The sequence below is a fragment of the Nelumbo nucifera genome, chromosome 1, assembly GCF_055504915.1.
Source record: "Nelumbo nucifera cultivar China Antique chromosome 1, China Antique-T2T, whole genome shotgun sequence".
NCBI lineage: Eukaryota > Viridiplantae > Streptophyta > Magnoliopsida > Proteales > Nelumbonaceae > Nelumbo > Nelumbo nucifera.
The window spans coordinates 102599168-102623274 of record NC_142649.1 but is presented as its reverse complement, the minus strand read 5'-3'; the positions used below and the strand labels follow the sequence as shown (position 1 = coordinate 102623274).

At 37.7% G+C, this 24107-nt stretch overlaps 1 protein-coding gene across 1 annotated transcript in view; it reads right to left on the bottom strand.

The window, feature by feature from the left end:
• LOC104611924 (Homeodomain-like superfamily protein) overlaps positions 1–23286 on the bottom strand; it is a 31641-nt gene extending 8355 nt beyond the window's left edge. Inside the window, exons 1-4 of the mRNA XM_010279210.2 lie at positions 22577–23286; positions 22089–22281; positions 19547–19633; positions 13315–13698 (exon numbers count right to left, since the gene is read on the bottom strand). Of these exons, the coding sequence (XP_010277512.1) occupies positions 13315–13698; positions 19547–19633; positions 22089–22281; positions 22577–22647 (735 nt within the window). The 5' untranslated portion in view covers positions 22648–23286. The remainder of the gene's footprint in view (positions 1–13314; positions 13699–19546; positions 19634–22088; positions 22282–22576) is intronic.
• Between the last annotated feature and the right edge of the window lie 821 nt (positions 23287–24107).

The window sequence follows — 24107 nt, the reverse complement described above, 5'->3', positions numbered from 1 at the left end:
TTTAAGAAAGGCGTAAAATTACAAAAAAAAAAGCTAAAGCATAAAAAAAAAGTCAGAAAATTCAAAAAATATTAAACATAATGTTAAGTGGTGTTTTTTCTAAATTAATAAATTTCTTCATTCATCAAAAAAAAAATATAAACTTAAATTTTAAAATAAATGTTTTAAAAAACCTAGTATCTAAAATTAAAATACATAAACATATCATGTAAAGCGTATTCAAATGAAAATTTAAAAATAAAAGCAAACATATTGCATTGCTTGAAGTAGCTAATGTGATGTAAAACATATTGCATTATTGATTCTCTGAGTCACCTTTGTACCACGCCCCTCAAGGCAAGCCCGAACAAGTCTATGTTAGGGTCTGAAATTCTTATTTCTCACATAAAAATAATGATTTTATTACTTTCATTGCCCTTTAAGAAGATATTTTATTGCAATGGATGAATGAACAACATTAGCAAATAGGGGGTGCACTTAGGACCTGGGCTGAAGTGCATCAGGCACACGCCTAGGCACCCCAGGCGTGTGCCTAGGACCTAGGTGAGGCGCATACCCCAAAATGCGCCTCGCTTGTGCGCCTAGGCACGCCTTTTAAATCACTAGGAGGGAGGACGTCGTTGAAGCAGTGAAAGAATTGATAGGAAGATTCTCCATTTCCATTAAGTTCAAGAATGTAAAGGATGTGTGTGTATGGGTTCTAACCAATGTTTATCGCCCTAACTCCTATAGAGAGAAATGAAATGTGGGAAGAATTATATGCAATCAAGGGGTTATGGGATGGTCCTTGGTGCCTGGGTGGGGATTTTAACGTCATTAGATTCTCTAAAGAAACCAGTAATCCCCAACAGGTAATCACAACAAGCATGAGGAAATTTAATGGTTTTATTGAAGATTGTGAGTTGAAGGAAATACCTCTGTTGCAAACCAGTTATACTTGGTCCAACCTTCAGGAAACCCCTTTATGTTCAAAGTTAGACAGGTTTTTATTTAATGTAGCCAGGGAGAACAGTTTGGAAAACTTGGTTGCTAGAGCATTTACCTAGGGTCACCTCTGGTCACAGTCCTATCTAGATAGGCACTAAGTCTTTTCCTACTGGACCCAAATCTTTTAGATTTGAAAATATGTGGCTTGCCCATCCAGATTTTGTGAAAAAAGTGAAGGAGTGGTGAGGTAAAGAGGTGAGGGAGGAAACATGGAAGGGGGTCAAGTTTCATAAGAAGTTAAAGAGGTTGAGAGTCAAAATAAAAGAGTGGAATGGAGATCAAGTTGGCAAAATTGAGGAGTAAAAAATGAGCATAATCTCTCGAATAGAAAACTTGGATGTAAAAGACTCCCAAAATGGTTTGAGTGAGGATGACATAGTGTTATGGAGACAATTGAAAAGGGATCTGGAAGAAGTGTTATTGAGGGAAGAAATCAGTTGGAGACAAACATCTAAACATAAGTGGATTAAGGAAGGCGATGGGAACACTAGATTTTTCTATGACTTGGCAAATGGGAGACGAAGAAAGAATTTTGTGACCAAGTTAGAGATAGAAGAGGAGGTGATTACCAACCAGGATAACATAGCCAAAAAACATGTGGACCACTTCAAATCGATCTTAGAAGACCTTTGAGTGAGAGAGCAGTCGTAGGAGGGGTGGAATGGCCAAGACTTAAGGACGGAATGGCAAGGTGATTGGAAAGGAATTTCAAGGAAGAAGAGATTAAGAAAGTTGTCTATCTATCCAAGGCTCCAGGTCCAGATGGCTTTCCAATGGTTTTTTATCAAGATTGTTGGGAGGTGCTAAAAGAAGATTTAGTTGAAGTCTTTAAGGAATTTGCAAACAATCATTTAATAAGCCCTGGAATCAATGCCACTTTTTTGGCCTTGATCCCTAAGAAGATTGATGCCAACCACCCAAAGATTTTAGGCCTATTAGTCTGGTGACAAGCATCTTTAAAATTCTAGCTACAGTGCTTTCTTTGAGGATCAAAACAGTTCTCCCTTCTATCATCAGTGAAACTCAATGGGCCTTTATTCAAGGGCGACAATTAACAAATCATATTCTAATTATGAATGAGTGTGTAGAGGAAATGAAAAGGTCTAGCCAAAGAGGTTTTGTTTGTAAATTGGATCTTGAAAACGCCTATGACTTGGTGGACTGGAGTTTTTATTAGAAGTGGTGAGGAACTGTGGATTTGGGGATAAGTGGTGTAGTTGGATATTTGGGTGTATTAGTACCTGTCACTACTCTTTTCAGGTAAATGGTGTGGTGAAAGATTTTTTTCCAGCTTGCAAGGGCGTCAGGAAGGGGATCCACTCTCTCCCTTCCTTTTTGCCTTGGTAACTAATGTGTTTAGTAGGATCATTACTAAGGCCGATAGAGAAGATGCCATTAGGGATTGGAGAATAGGGAGACACCAAATCCTAGTCACCCACCTTCAGTTTGCAAATGACCTAATGATCTTTTGTGAAGGAGGTTTTAACAAGAAGGTAGCAAACCTTAAGGAGATAATCAAAGGATTTGAAAGGGTTTCTAGTTTGAAAATAAATTTGGAGAAGAGTTGCATATCAGGTATAAACTTGGAGGTTGGGGAGATTGAAGTTATTGCGGAGTGTCTTGAGTGTTCATCTCTTCTTGGCCAATCTCCTACTTAGGGCTTCCATTAGGGGCAAATCCTCGAGAAAGCAGATTTTGGACCCCAATGCTAGAAAAGTTGGAGAAGAAATTAGCTTCATGGAAGAAGAATTACATCTCTTTGGGAGGAAGAATCACCTTAATAAGAGCTACTTTGTCTAACTTACCTACTTACTTTCTGTTTGTTTTTAGGATACCACCTAGGGAAGCTAGGAAGTTGGAGAAGTTGATGAGAGACTTCCTGTGGGAACCGAAACAAGAAAAAAAAAGGATCATTTGGTTAAATGGAAAATTGTTTGCAAAAGTAAAGAAGAGTGGGTTTGGGACTTGGGAGGGTGATTAAAAAAATCAAGCTCTATTAGGGAAATGGTTGTGGCAATGGCCATTGGAAAGTGAGAGGCTATGGCATGAGATGGTGAGAAACATTCATGGGAGTTCTGAGAATGGATGGGATGTTGGTGTATCAAGGCAAGCTAACCTGGCAACACATTGGAAGGCCATTCACAACACCCTTCCTCAATTTCTCGATTTTATCAGGTATGATGTTTGTTCTGGCAATGTTGTTCGCTTTTGAGATGATATTTAGGTAGGAGACACCCCTCTAAAGGACCTTTTTCCCTTTGCTATTTTTTGTTTCTTTGTATAAAAAAGAGGTGGTCTCAAAATTTGTCTCACCCTCGAGAACACCCTTCGCTCCTAATTGGGATTTTGGGTTTCTTAGGGGACAAAGGGATGATGAAATTGAATCTCTATCTGACTTGCTATGTTGCCTTTACTTGTGCTTCTTATTTCAAATCCATTTCTCAGTCTTCTGCTCAACAACCCTTTTCATCAAAGGAAATTTGGTGTAGGCCAGTTCCCCCAAAGATTATGGCGTTTTGTTGGGAAGTATTCAATGGAAAAGTAAACACTCTAGATAACCTACAAAAGAGAAGACCTTTCCTCTGTATTTCTCCCAACTGGTGTATCCTCTACAGAGCTCACGAGGAGGATTGTTACCATCCACTAATATCTTGTCCATTTTCTGCAGACCTTTAGGCTTGGCTACTTTTGTTGTTTGGGAGTAATTGGAGCTTACCAACAGAAGTCTGCATGATCTTTGACCATTCTACTTTCTCATGGCATACGAAAAGAGGGAGGCTTATGTGGAGATGCGCTCACGCTGCCCTGATCTGGACTCTTTAGGAAGAAAGGAATGCTAGAATTTTTCAAGAAAAGGAAAGTAGCAGTCAGGAACTAGAAGACTATGTGTTGCATAGGGCAATCCTTTGGCTGAAGACTTTGGAAATCTTTTATCAATTCACTTTTAATGACTTTTGGAGAAACTAGTCAATAGTAGCAAGGTGATCACACTTAAAAGACAAGTTAATTACAAGCCAGTCTCCACGATTTGAAGGCTCATTGAAGTTAAACTTTGATGGAAGTAGCATGGGTAATCCATGATTATCCAGAATGAGGGGTATTCTAAGAAATGAGAATGGAGAGATTGTCTTGCTTTACTCGGGTCCTTTAGGAGTTGGAGATTCTATCAGGGCAGAGCTATTAGCTGTTGTACAAGGGGCACAATTTGCAAACCAGGGGGTATAGAATCTAATAATTGAAGGGGATTCGAAGGTGGTGGTGGGCTGGTTGAAAAATCATGAAGATGCTATATGGTGCTACAAGAACAAAATGGATAAATTCAATTGGTTGACAAGGAATGTGTTGGTCTCTTTACAGTGGGTGGAGAGATCAGCAAATACTTTGTCCGATGTGTTAGCCAAGCAAAGGGTAAATAGGGAAGAATTGTTTTGGGCTCAGTTGTGATTCCTGTATTGTTTTCCTAGTTTAATTGCAAGATTCTAGGAGGGGCTGCAGCTCGCGCCTCTCCCTTGGATATTGTATGAAATCACAACTCTAAATCTGTTTTTGAATTAATAAAATTTTACTATTACTCATCAAAAAAATAAGGTGTGTAAGACAAGTTGCCAAGGAGGTTTGGGTGTGGGAACTGGGAAGGGTGAAAAATATAAAGATTGCTCAATTGGGAAAGTGGTTTTGGAGATTTGGTGAGAATCAAGGAGGACTATTAGACTATAAAGGAGGGTGTCAGTGACTAAATATGGATCTAGAAACCTGGGGTGGGACCCAGGGGTACCAAAATCCCATGGATGTTCAGTTTGGGAGGTTATTAGGAAAAATTTGATCTATTCTCAAAGGGTGCAAGATTCAATGCTGGACATGGGCTTGGCATGAAATTCTGGAGGGATTTCTAGTGTCAAAATAGGGCATAGATGGATAGCTTCCCTATTCTTTTTGAGATGGCTGCTGACAAAGAAGCTCAAATGCCAGATTGTATGCAGATGCTGAATGGAAATGCCATTTGGGTTTCCCTCAATTTAGAAAAAATTTGAATGGGGAAGTATGGTGGAAATGCTACATAAACTACAAAACACTAAGTGGACATTAGGAGAAATGATATTAGAACTTGGAAATGAGAGAAACCTGAAAATTTCACAGTCAAATCATTTTACAGTTCCATTACCAGATATCAGGACATGTCAATCCCTGTTAAGACGTTTGGTGCAAGAATGTTCCTACAAAGATATATTTTCTTTTTTCTGTGGACTGCTAATTTGAACAGAATTTTAACAAAGGACAACTTGCTAAGGAAGAGTGTGATGCTGGACTCTACTGTGTTCTCTGTGATGAGCAACTAGAATCAATAAATCATCTATAGCTTCACTGCAACTTCTCATTCAATATTTGGTCTAAAATCTGGAATCTGTTTGAGGTGAAAAGTCACTGTGCAGTAACAGTGGTGGAGTTCGTAAAGAGCTGGAAGATTAGTGGTTTAACTAAGAGGGGAAAATGGCTTGGAATATCATTCCTGCCGTGGTTTCTTGGTGCATATAGCAGGAGAGAAATGCAAGGATCAAGAGCAAAAGCGGTTCTATAAACTCAAGTTATGTTTGGATAAGCTTTTGCTTTTGTGTTATGTGAGAGTACAAAAGCACAAAGTATCTTTCATGCTTTTACTTTGTGCTTTTGTAGTTTGGTAATTATTGCTATCAAAACATGCTTTTGAGATTAAAAGCATAAATAAGTTTTTGGTTATGCCATGTTGTTACCACGCTGGACATGATGAATTCCATGTGTCAACTTGTTATTTATTAACATTTATAATATAAAAATGTCACATGACCCATAAGTGTGCCATGTGGTACAAATTAGCACCATGTGGCATATATTTTGCCATGTGTCACTAATTTGATCAAAAAAATATGTGCACATCAAACTTGGCATGTATTTTTCCATGTGTCACTAATGTGACATGGCATATATTTTGCCATATTTACAAATTTGCCATGTGCCATATATTATGGTATGTGTCATATATTTATGGGCATCATGGTATATATCTTGCCATGTGTTGCTAATTTTGCTACATGACATATATATTGTCATATTCATAAATTTGCCACATGTCATATATTTTGCCAAGTGGCATATATTATGCCACATTATATATTTATAGGCATCGTGACATGTAGCCGTATGTTGAAAATTTTTCCACATGGCACATATTTGGCCATATTCATAAATTTGCCTTGTGGCATATATTTATGGGCATCATGACTGATAGTTGTGTCATGTGAGACATATGGCCCAAATATGCTTTCGAAGAATGAAGTATTAAAGTATGACTTTGTGCTTTTTGTTGCACAAGTATAACAAGTATTTCTGCTTCAGGTGTTTTTGCTTTAAACACACTTTACCAAACTCCGAAGCATAATTTTTGCTGTTGGAACACATAAGTACTTCTGGCTTTGCTATAAACAAAATGTTCAGACAAATTACAGCTACTAATTTGTACATGATAATCTTTTTGACAAACAGGGTCTGGGGGTATAGTGTTGTATGGGCAGTTATTGACTTATTGTATAATCCTTGTATACAGCAACATGTTGTGCATGTTTTTTTAAATAATGATACTATACGTTATCTTTTCTCAAAATTATTAACTAAAACTACTACTACCTAGCATCAAGATACAAGGATAACCCCCTTGTACAATGAGATTCTGTATAAGGGAAAACTGAAGTGGCCCAATTACAAAAAGGCCAATACCAACAAAAAAAATCTTACAAATTCCTGACAAAGAGAAACCCCAATCAAAAAAAGAATGTGTTTTTGAACAGAGTGATTTTCCAACCAAGAGAACACCATCCCAATGCTTTTTGAAAACCACTCAAAAATTCTGCTATTTCTTTCACACCAGACCGCCCTGAAGACCAAACGGGATTTCCTGCTCACTACTAAGGGTGTCAATGGACCGGTTTTGGATTGGACACTGTCCAATCCAAAATCAATTTGGACAGATTGGACGGACCAACAAGACATTGGATTGGACCAATCCAGTCCAAAATATTTATTAGATTGAATTGGACCTGGTCCGTCCATAATAAATTTATATTGGATTGAGTTGGATCAAGCCAATATCTGGTCCATTAATATAAGATAAGAATATAGGTGTCAATGGACCGGGTTTGGGTTGAAATCAATCTAAATTAAAACGAATTTGAACAGATTGAACAGTCCAGACATTGGATTGAATCGGTCCAAAATGGTCCAAAATACATTGGATTGGATTGGGCCTGATCCATTTGTAATGGATTCACATTGGACTGGATTGCATTGGACAAAATCCAGTCCAATTGACACCCCTACTCACTACTCTGTACCCACACTCTACCTGCCGTGAATTGCAGTCACACATCTCTATTATGTAATTCCCAGAAGACTGCTGTAGGGATGATGCTCCAAGCTACCCTGCCAGCCTTGCTTAACCCCCTTCGCAACCAAGAACCAATGAATCCCATCACATCAGCCAGAAAGCACATTTTAACCCCTAACATAACCAACAATCATCCCCAAATCCAGTTCACAAGGCAGCTGTGGTTTCCACACTTCTATTACACATGATGCAACTTTAATCCGTCACCGCTATACCTCTTCTGACTAAGTTATCCGTTGTCAGAATCTTTTCAAGAACTGCAGACCAAACAGAGAAACTTAGATGACACTCCTCTTCTGATTGTCAGAATCTTATCAAGAACTGCAGACCAAACAAAGAAATTTAGATGATTTCTGATCCACATCCATTCACTTGGGAAGTTCAAGGCATCCTCCCTTGTCAAACTGTTGTAAAAAGATTTAAAAAAAATTCCTCAGATTTCTCAAAAGTCCACTTCCTTTTGTATTCCCATGCACAATTCGTCCCTGAGATATACAAAACCCATACCTGATCTGCATTAGCTCAAGCCCCACCCAATCAAATGGTTTAGCAGTCCAATTGTCCAATTTATAGGGAAATTGACAGGACGGGCCGGTCTGAACATCTGGTTAAACATGACAGACATTTGGTCAATCCAAGTTATCCAACCAACTAATGTACAAAGGTGTTGACAAAGTCAAGTGGTCCAATCTAGTCAGTTTCCCAGACTGCTAACAGGTCCAATTTGCCAGTTCAACCATGGGTTGAAACACACCTCAAGACACCCCATCTGTCTTATTAGGGCTGTCAACAGGTTGGGTCTGGTTCGGGACAGCCTGTATCAGTCCCGTCCAGATTATTAATTGGGACAAAACATAGGGCCAAAACTTTCTCGGTAACAATCAGGTAACAGGTCTTACCCAATTAGTCCTTATTATACTGCCAGTAATAATTATTTAAATAAATAACAACCTAAAACTTGGTTTTGGATAATATAATCTCAATAACAATGACATAGAATAATAAATTATTTATATGTAAATACATCAAGTGTTTAAAATCAAAATTGTCTTATATATTATCTATCAAATTTACACTTTTACACGTAAAGCATAATAACAATTACAAAACTAGGAAACCTTTATATATTATTAACAAAATAATCGGTTCAGATCTAAGTCAGTTCAAAACAAGCAAGAACTAGAACCAACTCAATTATTAATCAGGACAAAACCACAGAACCAGAACCGATATAATCAGTTAGGTCAGTTTGGATCTGTCAGGTAGAACCAACCCATTGACATCCCTATTATCTATCCTCTTTCTCTTTGAATTTAATGTTATTTCATTAATTCCTATAGTCCTCCATTTAAATTCAAATGCATTAACTATAACTATTCAGTCTAAGTAATTATTAATCCAAATTATCAAAATCCCCATGTAAAAATTTACTTATTAAGTGATGTGATTTGAACCTAAAAAAGTTGATTTCAACATTCAAGTTGCTTTCATAAAACTACAGTTGTTACAAGGTTGATGGGTTGGGCAGGTTGAGCTGGGTCAAGGCAGGTTTGGGTTGAATCCAACCCATTCAGTTTTATTTAAACGGATCATTGACAAGATGGTGGGTTAGATGCTTTAGGTTGAAGCTCAACCCAATTTCCACCCCTGCTCACTTTGGTCTTTCATGTACATTTCTTGTGTTCATTAAAATACCTTATCTTCTTCAAGCAAAAGAAATAAAAAAAAAAAACTTTTGTATGTTTTGACAAGATGGGAATTCATTTGTACATGAAGCATGCTGAAGAAATAAGTCATAAGTGTGGGGTTCCATACCCACACTCAAACTCTAGTGTGTGTGGTTCCACACCCACACCTACTTTCCTAATTGTTTTTATTTTCTTTTAAGATTGGGCCAGCTGGCCTTTTCATGTTTATCTATATTATATTTTGTCTTACTAGGATTAGGACTTGAGTATTTCTGTCCTATTATTGTAAGGAATTAAAGGTTATAAATAAGAAAGAATTTGGGGCGGCAGATATAAATCATCGAACCCCTTTCTTCTCTCTTCTCTTCTTCTTCTTCTCCTGTACTCTTCTTTTCTCTTCTTCTCTTTTCTGAATTACAGTAGAACAGAAATCTACTTGCTTTATTCAAGTTGGTATCAGAGCCTGGGAGGCGAAAGAAACTAGGTTTTTTATGTAAGCCTGATATGGTCGACTACATGAGAAACCATTAGATCAAGACCTCTGCAGAAGTTGCCTGGTTCTTGGAGGTTACTGCAGTGCTGAAAACTGCCCAAGAAAGATTCTTGGAGAATTACTCAGTGACCAGGAAGAATCAGAGATCAGACTCGATCAAGGTTAGGATTTCAAACCTGAGAAGACAATCAGAATTCTTTTTCTGAGAAAGAATTCAGATTCGATCAGAGTTCTTTTTCTGAAGTGGACGATCAAAGTTCCATTTTCTGAAGTGGACGACCAGGATTTCAAACCAAAGAGCTTTTTTTTCCTGAGAAAGGTACAATCTTTAAGCTAATTCGACCTTAGATAGAAGTTATCAAGAATTCTTTTTACAGCAGCATAATAAATCTGAGAATACCTTGTTGTTTTGAGAATACCTTGCTGTCGACTCCTTGGCATTAAACCCTTCGATCCCTTTTTTGAGGAATCAGGATCTGTTCTTTACCGATATTAATCTAGGGCTCTGATTTTACAAAAGTTACAGTTTTGAGAGAAAACTGTCGACTGAAATTAAGTTCAAGGTACCTATTCTTTGCTGAAGATCAACTTCTGGATTGCTTTTCTGTTCCTCTCTTAGTGTTTCAGCAAAAAAAGGACTTTTCTTCTTGAAGTTTTGTGACCATTTTTCAATCTACATAGTATGGAAAGGGTTGGAAGTGAAGTAAATGCTCAAGGGGAAGTTTTTGGGACTTGTAATATGACTGAAAATATGTTCCAGATAATCACTGTTAGGTTTGATGAAACAAATTACTTGGAATGGGCCCAATCGGCAATAATGGCCATTGGGGGCAGAGGAAAATTAGGGTATGTAACCGGAGACACAAAAGAATCAGCTAAGGAGGATATATCTCACCCAAGATGGGTTTAAGAGAACTACTTGGTAATGACCTGGCTATGCAACTCTATACAGCCCCACATCAACTGAAATTATCTCTAGGCTAAAACAGCCAAGGAGATTTGGGACAGCATTAAGGAGACCTATTCCCAACCCCTCAATGTTGCTAGAGCATATGAGATAAAATGTGAGGTGAAAAACCTCAAGCAAGGAGAGAGGCCAGTCGAAGTATACTTTTCTACCCTAAAATCCATTTGGCATGAGATTAATCACTTAGAAACCATTGAATGGGAAAGCCAGAAGGATGCAGCAACACATAGAAAACTGCTTGAAATAAACAGGGTTTTCGAATTCTTAGCCGGCCTAAACTCAGATTTTGACATTACAAGACAGCAACTTCTCACTAGGGAGAGTGTGACCCTATCTCAGGCCTACTCATTAGTCCACAATGAAGAGAGTAGGAGGAAGGTAATGCTATCCTTCCAGCCCACAGAAGCAGCCTTGTTAGCAACAAAATTCAAAGCTGGAGGACAAAAGGAAAAAGAGGTTAAGAAGGAAGACAAAAAAAGATATTTTTTGTGATCATTGCAAGAAGACCAAACACACTAGGGAGACATGTTGGAAGTTGGATCCGCACCTAATGCCAACTAGACTCAAAAACAAGAAAGGAAGTGCTAATACAGCAACTAATATTGGATAACACAACCTCCTCCAGCACAAGGACCACATCCTTGGATGCCTTGGCAGCTGTCCGAGCTGCACTGACACAGTTAGAAAAGGAAGCTGGTATTTTTGGATCTTCAACTACTACACCAGCTCAGTCTACTTCAGCCCTTGCTCATACAGGTACAAGAGTTACTGCATGCCATGCTTCCATCCCAAGTAATACTAGACCTTCCTGGGTAATAGATTCAAGTGCTTCAAACCATATGATCAGTATATCTACTTTATTCAACACCTATTGTTTATCCTCTGGGAGAGACAAAGTTTCCATTGTTGATGACTCTCTTGTATCAATTTCTGTCAAGGGAGACATCAAATTATCAGATACCATCACCCTATCCTCAGTTTTGCATGTTCCTAAGTTTAGTGCTAACTTACTTTTAGTTAGTAGTATTACTATAAATCAAAACTGTTCGGTAACCTTTTTCCCTGATTGGTGTATTTTTCAGGATCTGGAAATGAAGGTGATTGGGACTGGCCGTGAGATGAATGTAGTCTACCTACTTGATCATTCATAGGGGGAGCAGAGGAAAGTAGGGAAATTATTTGTTTCACAGTCTTATAGTAAGATTATACTTTGGCACAACTGCTTAGGTCATTTGTCTTTTGGGTCTTTGAAGAATCTTTTTCCAAACTTGTTTGAGTCAGTACAAGTGTCTAAGTTAAAATGTGAAAGCAATGTATTAAAACGTGAAGGCGTGACGCAAGGCGTTCCACTACCTAGAGGCGTTAAGCGTAGTTCAAAACACAAGAGGCATAAGCCTCCCAAACAAGTAAGCCTCCTTGAGAGGAGGGGGGTTAGGAGGAGGATGAAGGAGAAAGGGGGATCTCATTTTTTCTTTATTTTTAATAAAAATCTTTTATATTAAGAAGAATAAAAATGCATAACATTAGTTGAATGTTCTGGATTTATTGGAAGATAAGTGTAAAAAGTGAACTCCTTAAGGACATGGCTATGTACCAAAGGCTGATTGGAAAACTTCTTTATCTCTGCCTAACTCGGCCAGATATTTCTTATGATGTTAGTATTGTCAGTCAATACATGCATTCTCCCAGGACCACCCACCTCCTTGTAGTAGAAAGGATTCTTTCCTACTTAAAGAGATGTCCAGGGAGAGGTATACTCTTCAAGAATAATGGTCATATGAAACTAGAAGTGTACACAGATGTGGATTGGGCTGGATGTGTTGATGACAGTAGATCTACCTCTGGATATTGTGCATTTGTGGGGGGAAACCTTGTTTCCTGGAGAAGTAAGAAACATAATGTTGTTGCTCACTCCAGTGCAAAAGCAGAATACAGATCTATGGCTAATGGTGTCGCAGAAGTGTTATGGCTGAAATCCTTGCTTAGTGAGTTGGAGATTGATTATGAGCAGCCTCCAATGCTATATTGTGATAATCAAACTGCAATTAATATTGCCCACAACCCAATACAGCATGATAGGACTAAGCATATTGAGGTTGACAGACATCTTATCCGAGAGCGAGTTGCATCTCAAGAAGTATGCCTTTCTTACATTGCCTCAGACATGCAGTTAGTTGATCTCTTCACCAAAGCAGTCACAAAAATCAAATTGGAGATAGATTTACGCAAGTTGGGCATGGCAAATATCTACTCCCAACTTAAGGGGGAGTGAAGAAATAAGTCACAAGTGTGGGGTTCCATACCCACACTCAAGCTCTAGTGTGTGTGGTTCCATACCCACACCTAGTTTCTTAATTGTTTTTATTTTTCTTTTAAGATTGGGCCGACTGGCCTTTTTGTGTTTATCTATATTATATTTTGTCTTACTAGGATTAGGACTTAAGTATTTCTGTCCTATTACTGTAAGGAATTAAAGGTTATAAATAAGAAAGAATTTGGGGTGGCAGATATCAATCACCAAACCCCTTTCTTCTCTCTTCTCCTCTCTTCTCTTCTTCTTCTTCTCCTGTACTCTTCTTCTCTTTTCTGAATTACAGTAGAACAGAAATCTACTTGCTTTATTCAAGTCATGCATCATAGGGTTGTGATCCAGCAACTAACGACTAGATTCCGACATTAAACTGCATATATGTATGAATTTATCAACCCAAAGAAAAGAAAATAACCTAATGAAGCTGCAGATTAGTGGATTAAACAATAAAACCTGAGATAGCTGTGAAGCAGTTCTGTCACCCTTGTAGTCTCCTTTGAGGATGTTTGACCAATTCCCTTCCCCAAATTTCTGCACAGCAGCAATCAGTTCCATATCCTCCTCTGCAGTCCATAGTTTCCTTTTCCTTCGTGCAGGCAGCCCACCACTTGTAGATCCACCTCCATCCAATCCCTCTACAGATGTTGTTGTTGGCAAAGGTTGTTTCTGGACTGAAACTGGAATAGTAATGTTTGTCCCTTGTGAAGAAGAAGCCAGTTGTTTCTCTGATGGAGTACGAAATGCCTGACCATTGGGTATATTTATGGTCAATGGAGCCTCTACAGTTGAGTGGTTGAGAAGACCAGAATCACTTGGCAAACCGGAAGCAATGAGTACCTGGCCAGAGGAAAGGCAATGCAATATAAAATAAATAAATAAATAAAACAATAGCAGTAACAAACAAACGAAAGAAGAGTCCTGATGTACACTTCCTTTCTCTCAGTATAATATGGATAAAGGAGCAGCACCCATGAATAGACAGTCACTAAGAATGACCTCAGGCACGACTGCTATAAATAAAGCATGGATAAATGATCAGCATGAATCCAACTGATCTGGACTATAAACTAGTACAAAGTAAGGTAGCATTTTCAATTGCATGGTTGCTTGGGCTACAAAATTGATCTGAGAGCCTCAGACAATATGACGCAAATCAGCTGCAATTACACATCACATTCACATTATGGATATTTTTTCAAAAGATAACATGTAAATGTATCTATTAAATAATTTATATCAAAATATATATACAAGCCCCTTGTACAAATAATCTATGTGCAGTAAAACCACAGGGCAAACTATGATTCCCTAAAGATCAACAGACAGAAAAGAGTGGCCAGACTTTTTCTTTATGAAAAAGGTTAAATATTGTATTAATCAAAGAAAAGAGACAATACAAAACAATATCTCGATCACAGCAAGCTGCTATTTCTACAAGCCTAGGCTGTACACCCAACAATAATTATAATAAAGAATGTCAGTGATGAAAAAATAACCATATTGGGTGCCTCTGAAACATCTATGTATTGCCACCTGTCACCAAGTACACTCTGCCCCATTGGGCCTCTACAACTGAGTCCTCCAAGTTCAATTTGACTTACAAAATTCTAGGACTTCTTTCCCTCCACAGTCCACACCAGAGCCAAAGGAACAACACCCCACACACCACTTTTCATTTTCTTCTTAAACAATCCAGCTGCCAGCTTTTCATGAAGTTTTCCTCATTCTCGGGAAAGCATAGCTGAACCCCAAAAAAACGTCCAGCATCCTCGCCCCCAGACTTCCCACAGAATTACAATGCAAGAACAAGTGATCCACTGATTCCATTCTCTTTCGCACATTATATAAACCTCATTATCTGTCACAAAACCCCTTCTTAGCAAGTTGACAGTGGCCAAATGCTTATTCAAAGATGCAGTTCATAGCAGAAAAGCCATTTTTCCTGAAGCAGCTGTGCACCAAATCCTAGCCCAAGGAAATTGGGCCTCTCCCTGATCAATCAGGCTATTATAAAATGATTTGATTGAGAATATACCATTCTTTCTCCGCCTCCAAACTCTCTTATCAGCCAATGATCTGCTTCGGATCACTGCTTCTATCTTGCACAACAAGCTTGTATATTGATTAAAAATAGGATTCCAAGCACCTCTCTCACTGTGACATTCATACATATCATCAACAAAGCTTCTTTATTGTGGACCATCTCAAACAAAAAGGGAAACAAAATCTGCAATGTTTTGATCCACACACCAAGAATACTTCCATCACCAATTTTATATCTAATGCCTTTCAAGAAACCAAATTTAGTTTGTTGGATTCCATTCCAAAGGGAGCAACCATAGCTATTATTAATATCACCTAGGTCCCAATTCCCATCTCCAGAGCTATGATTATCCATAATAATCTGCCTCCACAAGCTGTCCACTCTCAAAACAGTTTTAATAAGAGTAATCTTTCCACCTTTCAATAAATATTTGAATTTCCACCCCGCCAATTTTTTATTGACCCTTTCCACCACCAGCTCTCAAACAGCTTTGGAAACACATTGCTCTCCTAATGGCAGACCAAGGTATTTTGTAGGAAGCTTTTTAACCTTGGAACCAACAGATTCAGTCAACATCTCCACATCCACCCCTTCTCCCACAGCACATAGTTCACTCTTTCTCAATATTAACTTTCAGACCAGATATAGCTTCAAACCATTTCAAATAAATCTCAAATTTAACACTTATTCCTGATCAACCTTATAAAAAAAGTGTCATCAGATATGCGCTCCCTCCCTTTTACCCAACCTACATGCTTCAAGCAATCACCAATCCACCACTCTATTAGCTCCTACTAGGGGTGATCATGGGCCAGGCCGGGCCGGGCCAGGCTTTGCACTTATGATAAAGGCTATAGCTTAGGCCTGGGCCCAGCCCGGCCCGGGGTTCCAGGCCCGAAACATAAGCCCTAGCCCAGGTCTACACGGGCCCGGGCCGGGCCAGGCCTGATTCTGGGTCAATGTCTTTCATATATAAAACATTACATATCTATAATATTTTATATTAAATGACATAGCATGCATATAAACTTATTTTCTACATTATATAATATAAAATATTACATATAATATAAATTATACATGTCATGTTATAATATTTATATATAAAAAATAAATAGTATAATGTAAAATAACATGTACACATTATACACGGGCCCGGGCCGGGCTTGAAGTATTAAGCCCAAGCCTGGTCCTAAAATTTGCTAACAGCCCCCTCACCATCAAATCTTTCCACTGCCATCACCGGCATCCCCTCATCTTCCATACAAAACAACAATGGCTTGTTTGCTTCCTTTGGCATTGACTCCGCCCACAATGATACAATCAGTAGCCTTTCCCCATCAATCACTCTCACCTTTAGAGGAATACCTTTCCAAAGTACTTTAATCATGATCCATTCCACCATCTATTTGGCTTTCACCAAGTTGTCTGTCTCAAAAGAGGAGCCAATCACTGCATCAACAGGACTCTTTTCATTTCAAACACTCTAGCATTTCTTTCTAACCAGATTGCCCAAATAATTGCCAAATGAAAAACTAACCACTAGCCAACAGATTCTATCTTTCTTGTTCATGCCTCTGATGTATCATTCTTTAAGAAGGTCAGGAACAGATGCTCACTAGAACCCAAGAAGCCAAATAGCCTGTTAAATGTGCTTATTCACATTATGAATTATGAATAACGAATACAGGTTGGAAAAAAGTAATACACAATGCATGCTTAGTTTTGCAATCGAATACTATAGTAACCTTGTAGTTGATATTAATGAAAATTAACCTCACAAATGGTTTGTCATGGGATATTGTACTTTTAGGGGTGGAAATTTTGTGTCATCAAGGAGCAAGAAGCAATCTATTGTTGCTCAACCTAGTGTTGTAAGTAGCATAAAGCAATAGGTCATGGTTCATCCAATCTGCTTTGGTTGAAAGACTTACTTGGTGATTTGGGTATTAAAGTTTCAGGTCCTATGAAGCTATTGTGATAATAAGGCAACTAAACACAAATTATGATCCAGTGTAACATGATAGAATTAAGCAAATTGAACTCAACATGCATTTTCATAGAGAGTAGCTTCCCAAGAGATGTGTCTTCATACTAAATATGAACTTGCTATTTTATTAAAAAAAATAAAGCATGTTTAAATCAAGTTTAAGTGCAATTGAATCTATGCTCCACTTGGGTGGATGGGTGGGAGGGGGAACGGTATAGAGTGATAAGTAACTAGAGAAATACAGTGAATAAGGTCAGTCAGACCTAAGATTTTTTTATCAGCAAGAAATTTGAAACTTACATTAAAATGAGAATCTGGATATTACAATGACAGGGTGTATCCACCCATAAGAATTAATTCCAATCCCAGCGAAGTTACAAAATTTACAATGGTGCCCAAAACAGTTGTTGCCTATATACCCTTTGCTTTGCTAGAGTATCAGCCATCCCATTTGTTGTTAGCCTAACCCACTTGAATCTCCCTCTACTTCCAAGTGCTGAAATCTTAGGTCAGTCAGCCCTAAGATTTCTTCTCTAGCCTAATGCTTCTTGCTTCTTCTCCTCCTCTAACTACTCCAGGTCCTTTAATTCCTAGCATATTGCTTTTCCAGTCAGAAAAACAGATAAGCATTTACATTAACAGGATGTACGAGTATATCAAGGAAAATACAAGGAATATCCCATAAATCATGTGCCAGGGAATCAACCAGTGAGTTTGCTGATCTAGGCACCCAACAGATTTCTGCCTGTAGTCTTAGACATAGTGATCTTGATTCCCTTATTTTGTCCACCCTTCAGCCCAGTGTTTTAAAAGCGCAAGGCACAAGGGACATTTTGCGCCTGAGGTGCAAGGCACAAGGTGAGGCGTGCGCCTTTTTGAGGCAAGGTACACAATTAAAAAAAAAAGGCTAAAGATTAAAAAAAAAATTGCAAAAAGTTCAAAAAAATCAAAAAATTATAAAACATAATATTAATAAAAATATAAAGTTAAGTTTTAAAATAAATGTTTTAAAACTATTATCTAAAATTAAAATACATAAATATAATATGTAAAGCATATTCAAATGAGAATTTAAAAATGAAATCAAACATATAAAACATTTTCAAGCATATAAAACCCACAATCTCTTTTTTTCTCAATTGCATCAAGTAGCTAATGTGACATATTACATTCCTAATTCTACGAGCCGCCTTTGTGCCACGCCCCTCGAGTCCAGCCCAAACAAGTCCATGTTAGGGTCTTAAATTCTTAGAATTCACACAAAAAAATTATAATCTTCAAGAATCTCCTATTTGGCAATGCTGTTGATTCATTCATCTTAAAAAAATATCTTCTTAAAAGCAATTAAACTATAAAATTATAATTTTTTGTGTGAAATCTAAGAATTTAAGACCCTAACATGGACTTGTGTGGGCTGGCCTCAAGGGGCGTGGCGGTCAGACACAAAAATAAAAGGAAACAGCGGAAAATTTTCAAAAGGCGCATGCCTGGGCTAAGGCACTATCCCCTGCTTTTGTATGCTCTCTCTCAATTCATTAATTACTTAGACATCTAATAATGTTTTAGACTCCTAGCATAGTTGTCAAGGCGACACCTAGGCGCCCACCCAGAGACTTAAGCGGGCACCTACATACATCTAAGAAACTTTTTTTTTAATTTATTATTTTGATATTTTATTGGATGTTTTATTATTTTAAAATAAAACTGGTCACATGCTATCATTTTATTATTAAGACAACAATACAACTAGTGCTTTTTCTTTTGTTTATACATAAGGGAGGAGAACTGAAGACTTCATGCCCCAACCCAACTCCATCGCACCTCAGCTTCAGCAGGTAAGTTCTTCTTCCAGCCCAGCTTCAGTCATTTTTTGCTTTTTTTCAAAAAAACCGGGGCTCCACCCCTATACTCCTCCCTTGCTCCACAGCTCCACTCATTCTTCCGCCCCTGACTGTTCTCAATCGATAATCTCAGTCCCTTTTTTTCCGAAAAAAACAGGGGCCTATACTCCTCCCTGCCCCTAATCCCCTATACTTCTTCTTCTTCCGCCCCTATACTCCTCTCCTCCCTTCCTAGTTCCTGCACTTATTTTTTTTTCAGTTAATAGTTAGTGTACATGCTTGCTAGTTAGTGTACATGATTGCTAGTTATATGAAATTTATACTCATTGGAATGATTTATAGTGTTAATAGTTAGTGTACATGCTTGCTAGTTAGCACACAAAACCAATAAAATAGCTTAGAAAAGCATAGATAAAGTAAAAACTCAAGAAAACTAACATTTTAAAATTCCAACGCCTAGGTGCCTGGGCGCCCTATGGTCGCAAAGCCTTGCCTTGGCGCCTTGAAAACTATGACTCCTAGTACTTTAATAATACTAAGTTTCAGAAATAAATTTTAGCTTTTACTGATTGGCGTCAACTCTTCTTGCCAAGTCAAAGTACTTTGGCATGCTTTACCAGTAACCTCCTTAACTACACTGACCACTACTCCAGACTGATAAGGTGAGAAAATATAATTTCACAAGGAAAAGAAATGCTTAATTTTTGGAATTAAACAGAATGCAAATATGTCATAATAGCCAAAGGATTGAAGGCAGAAGCAATATCTTCCTGAGGCAAAGATGTACCATTTAGAGATGGCGTTTCCTACCTTCACACAGGCTGCAGCTTCTGTTGAGGCTTCACTGCCAACAGGAGGGAATGCTTCTAATTCAAGTTCTAAATCACTATCATCATCCTGAAAGCAGAATATAAAAATTATTTGATTGCTTTACACCGCTCAGAAAAAACCAACTACACCCCATCATATAAATTGATCTGGTAAAAGGAAGTAAAATATAAGCAGTCTCTGTTGTATCTTATAGACCTTAAAAATAGAATATATATGGGGCAATTTTCGTTTTGAAAGCTAATTAGAAATGGAAAAAAATCACCCCATCAAGAACTATGGGATTTGGTTGCACTATCAAAGCCAAACAGGTTATTACAACATGTACAAGGAATACAGACACCAATCTTAATGATGCTGCTGAACAGATTACAGATGTACAACGAGATGGCTTCCTGCCACATGGCAAGGCACCCATGCATTCAAATCATCCAGGCAGCCACCATCCCTGCCCCATTCTGCAAGAGGGAGAATATAAAGCAGTTCCAAAATGCAAAAATCAAGTTCCTCTTGACATTCAAGAAGGTTAGGCCTCCAACAAGGAAGCTGAAGACTGCATACAAAGCAACAGGCCCAATTTATTTATGGAATTTTGGGCATAGATAGTGGTTACTCCTTGACAATACCTCTTTGGATTAGTTGAACAAGAGAATATAAGATTAGGTTTAGAAATTTTGTTGTTCGAAATATTCCAATCACCAGATCTGGTAAGAGATTTTCTTTTGAGATAAATAAAATATAAAAGTTTATTAAATAAAAGAGATTAAAATTGGTAAAGGTGATGGGAGATTACTGACCAAAGAAAAGAAAAAGATACATAAAGAAATTCTCCCAATCAAGTCCAAACAACACCAAAAAACAGCCCTAAAAGAATTCTTAGAACCCCTTCAAGTTCAGGAAGGATCAAGCCTATAAAGAATCAAAGTTTGATAGAAGCAAATTGATGCTGAGATGTACTGCTTTTTTTACAGTGCATTTCTGATTAGTAGTTGGTTTGTCAACTAGACAACCATCTTTCTGAGATGTACTGCTTTTTTTCAGTTTTAATGAAATTTCCTTTTTTTTATCCTTCAAAAAAAAATTTTGTTTCACTTATTTCAATCACATATAATTTGTACAACCAAAAAAAAATATTGCTGACAATAGAAAGGGCCACTACGCATTGTTGGTCCCATCTACCCAGGATCTTGCAACTTGCAAGAAGTGAGCTGGATATGGATCTAACCTTTGGCATTTATTTGCAAAAGTGGGCATTCCCATACTCAAATCCACATTCTCACACCTGTCAGCCAAAGTTTTTACCATCGTACCAAGCAATGGACCCTTTTTCAAAATTTGTGTTGACAATATGGATCAATATTCATTAAATCTAGAGTGGTAACATCTTGTGCCTCCTCGTATGGTGAATGTACACATCCTTTCTTATTAATAAAATCATTATTCATTTATCAAAAAAATATATTCATAAAATCTGGAAGGAACCAGAATAACTTGAAATTGGCCCCTCTTGCCGCTTGAATGTCTACCAAACCAGTAGAAAATCTCAGACTGCCATGGTTAGAGAGTATTCCTAGCACCACAAAAAGAGAGGAGAAGGTAATGGTGCCGCATGCTAGTTTGCACTGGAAAACATTTTGAACACTTGTGTGTTTTCAAATGGATCCCGACCAAAATCCCTAATTTTGACCATAAAAACTAAAAGAGATTAGCTAAAACAAAGAATCAGAGTCCAATGAAATCAATAAGGCATGTATATTTGATGAAACATGTGTGTGTGTATGTGAGAGAGAGAGAGAGAGATTCAGGTCAATGTGGATGGGTAATGACAAGATTTGATTGCTGGAAGCATGAGAAAGAACAAGTTGGGAAAGATAGATTAGATTAAGGATAATTATTTCTTTCATAACTTCGCATATAAGTACAGATTAGATATATGTCCAACGATTTCCAGGTTCAGTAAAAAGGTTGGTTTTATAACTAGCATGGAAGTTAGTCTTTTCTATAGCCAACCTATTGTTGCACTCTGACAATATTTACATTAATGTTGAAGTTTTTGCATTTCACCTTTTTCGTTCTTTAAGGTTGTTATTTAATTCACCTTTATACTATAAAAAAGGAATTTGGAAAGCTAATCTAGCTATTGTTGCACAATTCAACTGCAAACAATTCAGGAATATCACACTAGAATCAGAATTTTACCACATTAATTAAGCTCCCATTATACTATGTTCAAACTTCAAACATGATACATTTACTCATATGTGAAATCCTAACAACATTGGAATTTGTATGCTCATTTTCTTAGGTAAGTGAAATATGAAACTCTGACTATGAAAGGAAACTTGGCTAGTTTGGTGAGGGCCTGACTTAACTGCAAATTATTTAAATGAATTCAAACATCGCGGCTTTTATGATAAAATCAAAACACAGCCACAAGATTCAATGTATGGAAGAATTCCAATGGGCATAAGTACATGTCTGATCGACCAACACAACAGTTATACTTATGAAGCATGCAACTAACCAATGGTTCAGCTCCATCTTCTATTTTTTCTGCCATTGGGTGACGGTAGGCCAAATGCCGCCAGAGCATCTGATACTCCCGCGCATTAGAAATCCCCGTCGTGGTCTTCTTGACCAATGCATCCCAATCGATCTTGGTGTCAGCAAACTGAGCAACTTCCTGAAGTAAAGCAAGTATTGTTGTTGCCGTATACCTAATGGGTGAAGAGAAGCACATCACTATCACCACATGATACCATGAAAGCATGAACCACATGAAAATTCAACTAAACCTCAAATATAGCAATGAGTTCGTATTCTTTCAACGGATTCCTTAACCAAATTTTACAAGGAGCCCAACTCCCTAAACATAATGACCCACTCGATGTGTCTTAATTCAAATGGAAAAATATATACAAGCATACATATACCACAACAGAATGAAACAACTGAACTATTATCCACGGTTTAAACTTAATAAAAGATATACAGAAACAAACAGAAGAAAACCTTTGTAAAAGCACGGAGATATCCTCTTCGCTGATGGAACCTTTCTTCTTTTTCTTCTTCTTTTCGGTCATGGTACCTCCAAACCCCTGTGCATTAAAGAAAACCAAAAACCCTAAACCCTAAATCATTGAAAATCAGAAATAGGACTTGGGGAGAAGATTTTTATGATATTGAGAAAAATAAAGGAGTATTTTGGAAGAGAAAGGGGGCAAGGACGAAGGGTATGAATTGAAGAAAAGAGAGGTTTAAGGAACTAAAAGACTGTTCGTATTCGAACGAAGGAATCGACGGTGGAAGAATGTTTCGAATTCGACCCCGCGCTTGAGTCAGTCAACTAGGTGAGGAGACCGGAGACCACAGAGAAAAATTGCTGAAAGCGAAGGAAATCTCGAGTCTGGACTCGATGCATTAAATCACGAAATTTTCTTGTTTAAATCACGAAATTACTGCCTTTATGAAGCAACAGGGGAAAGTGCTAGAGAAACTCGACCACTCGATCCAAGAGACAGCGACGGGGAAGAATGGTACATGGTGGCTGGTGGGACCCATGAAAGGTGGACCATAACTCAAAATGTAGCCATACGTCCCGCCATTTCCATGCAGGCGAAGCAATTTCAGATGCGTTTCAGATGCGTGCAATTTCAGATGCGTATTTTGCCATGTTAGTGCGACGAAGGCATCCCCCTCTCTCGTTATTATTTGGTTGATCGTTATAACAACGAGGGTGTTTGGTTTCGTTTAAGTTTATTATTGGTGGTGTCACATAAACGCCATTTCAGTATTTTCTCTCTCTTATTTTTTTACAATGGAATTTATTTTTTAAAGCTTTTACAAAAAGTGATAAGTACTGTTATGTTGAAGTGGTGTCTAGTTGTCATAAATTGTTGTAATTATTGTATTTTTCGATTTTATCAACAAATAAAATACAAATGTTTATTCAATAAACATAAAGGGAACTAAATACATACAATACGACGGTCTATTCATTTTACTTATTTGGGTAAATACATTATACATCTACCCAGACAACTGTTCCATGTGCTTTATCCAAATAAGTGAGATTCCGATATTCCATGTATGTGACAAGTTATTCGGGTAAAGAGAGCAATGGGAGGAAGAGAATGCTTATTGCCATGTGGATAAGTTGCCACCTTGCAAGAGGGTATCAATTACATGAATAATTGATACTCTTCAGTATCCTGGATTATTGTGGGACTCAATATAATAGCAAGTGAAAGTGAATATCATGATCAAGTTACCCCACTAAATACTGGCAAACTAAGCATAAAACCTATGGTTAATTTACAAAACTCCAAAGCATGGTCATTGTCTGAAAAAATCGCAATGATATACCAAACATCAACTATCATTTGCACTGGTTGTATAATAGTGCAAGCAAGTTGAGCACAAGGGGTTGACTATGATGTCAAAAAATGTGACAATTAAAAAAATTATAACCTATCAATCGGTTCCATAAAAAGTCATAAAAGTGGTAACCAATGAGATAGCTTTCACCAAAACTCCTTGGAGG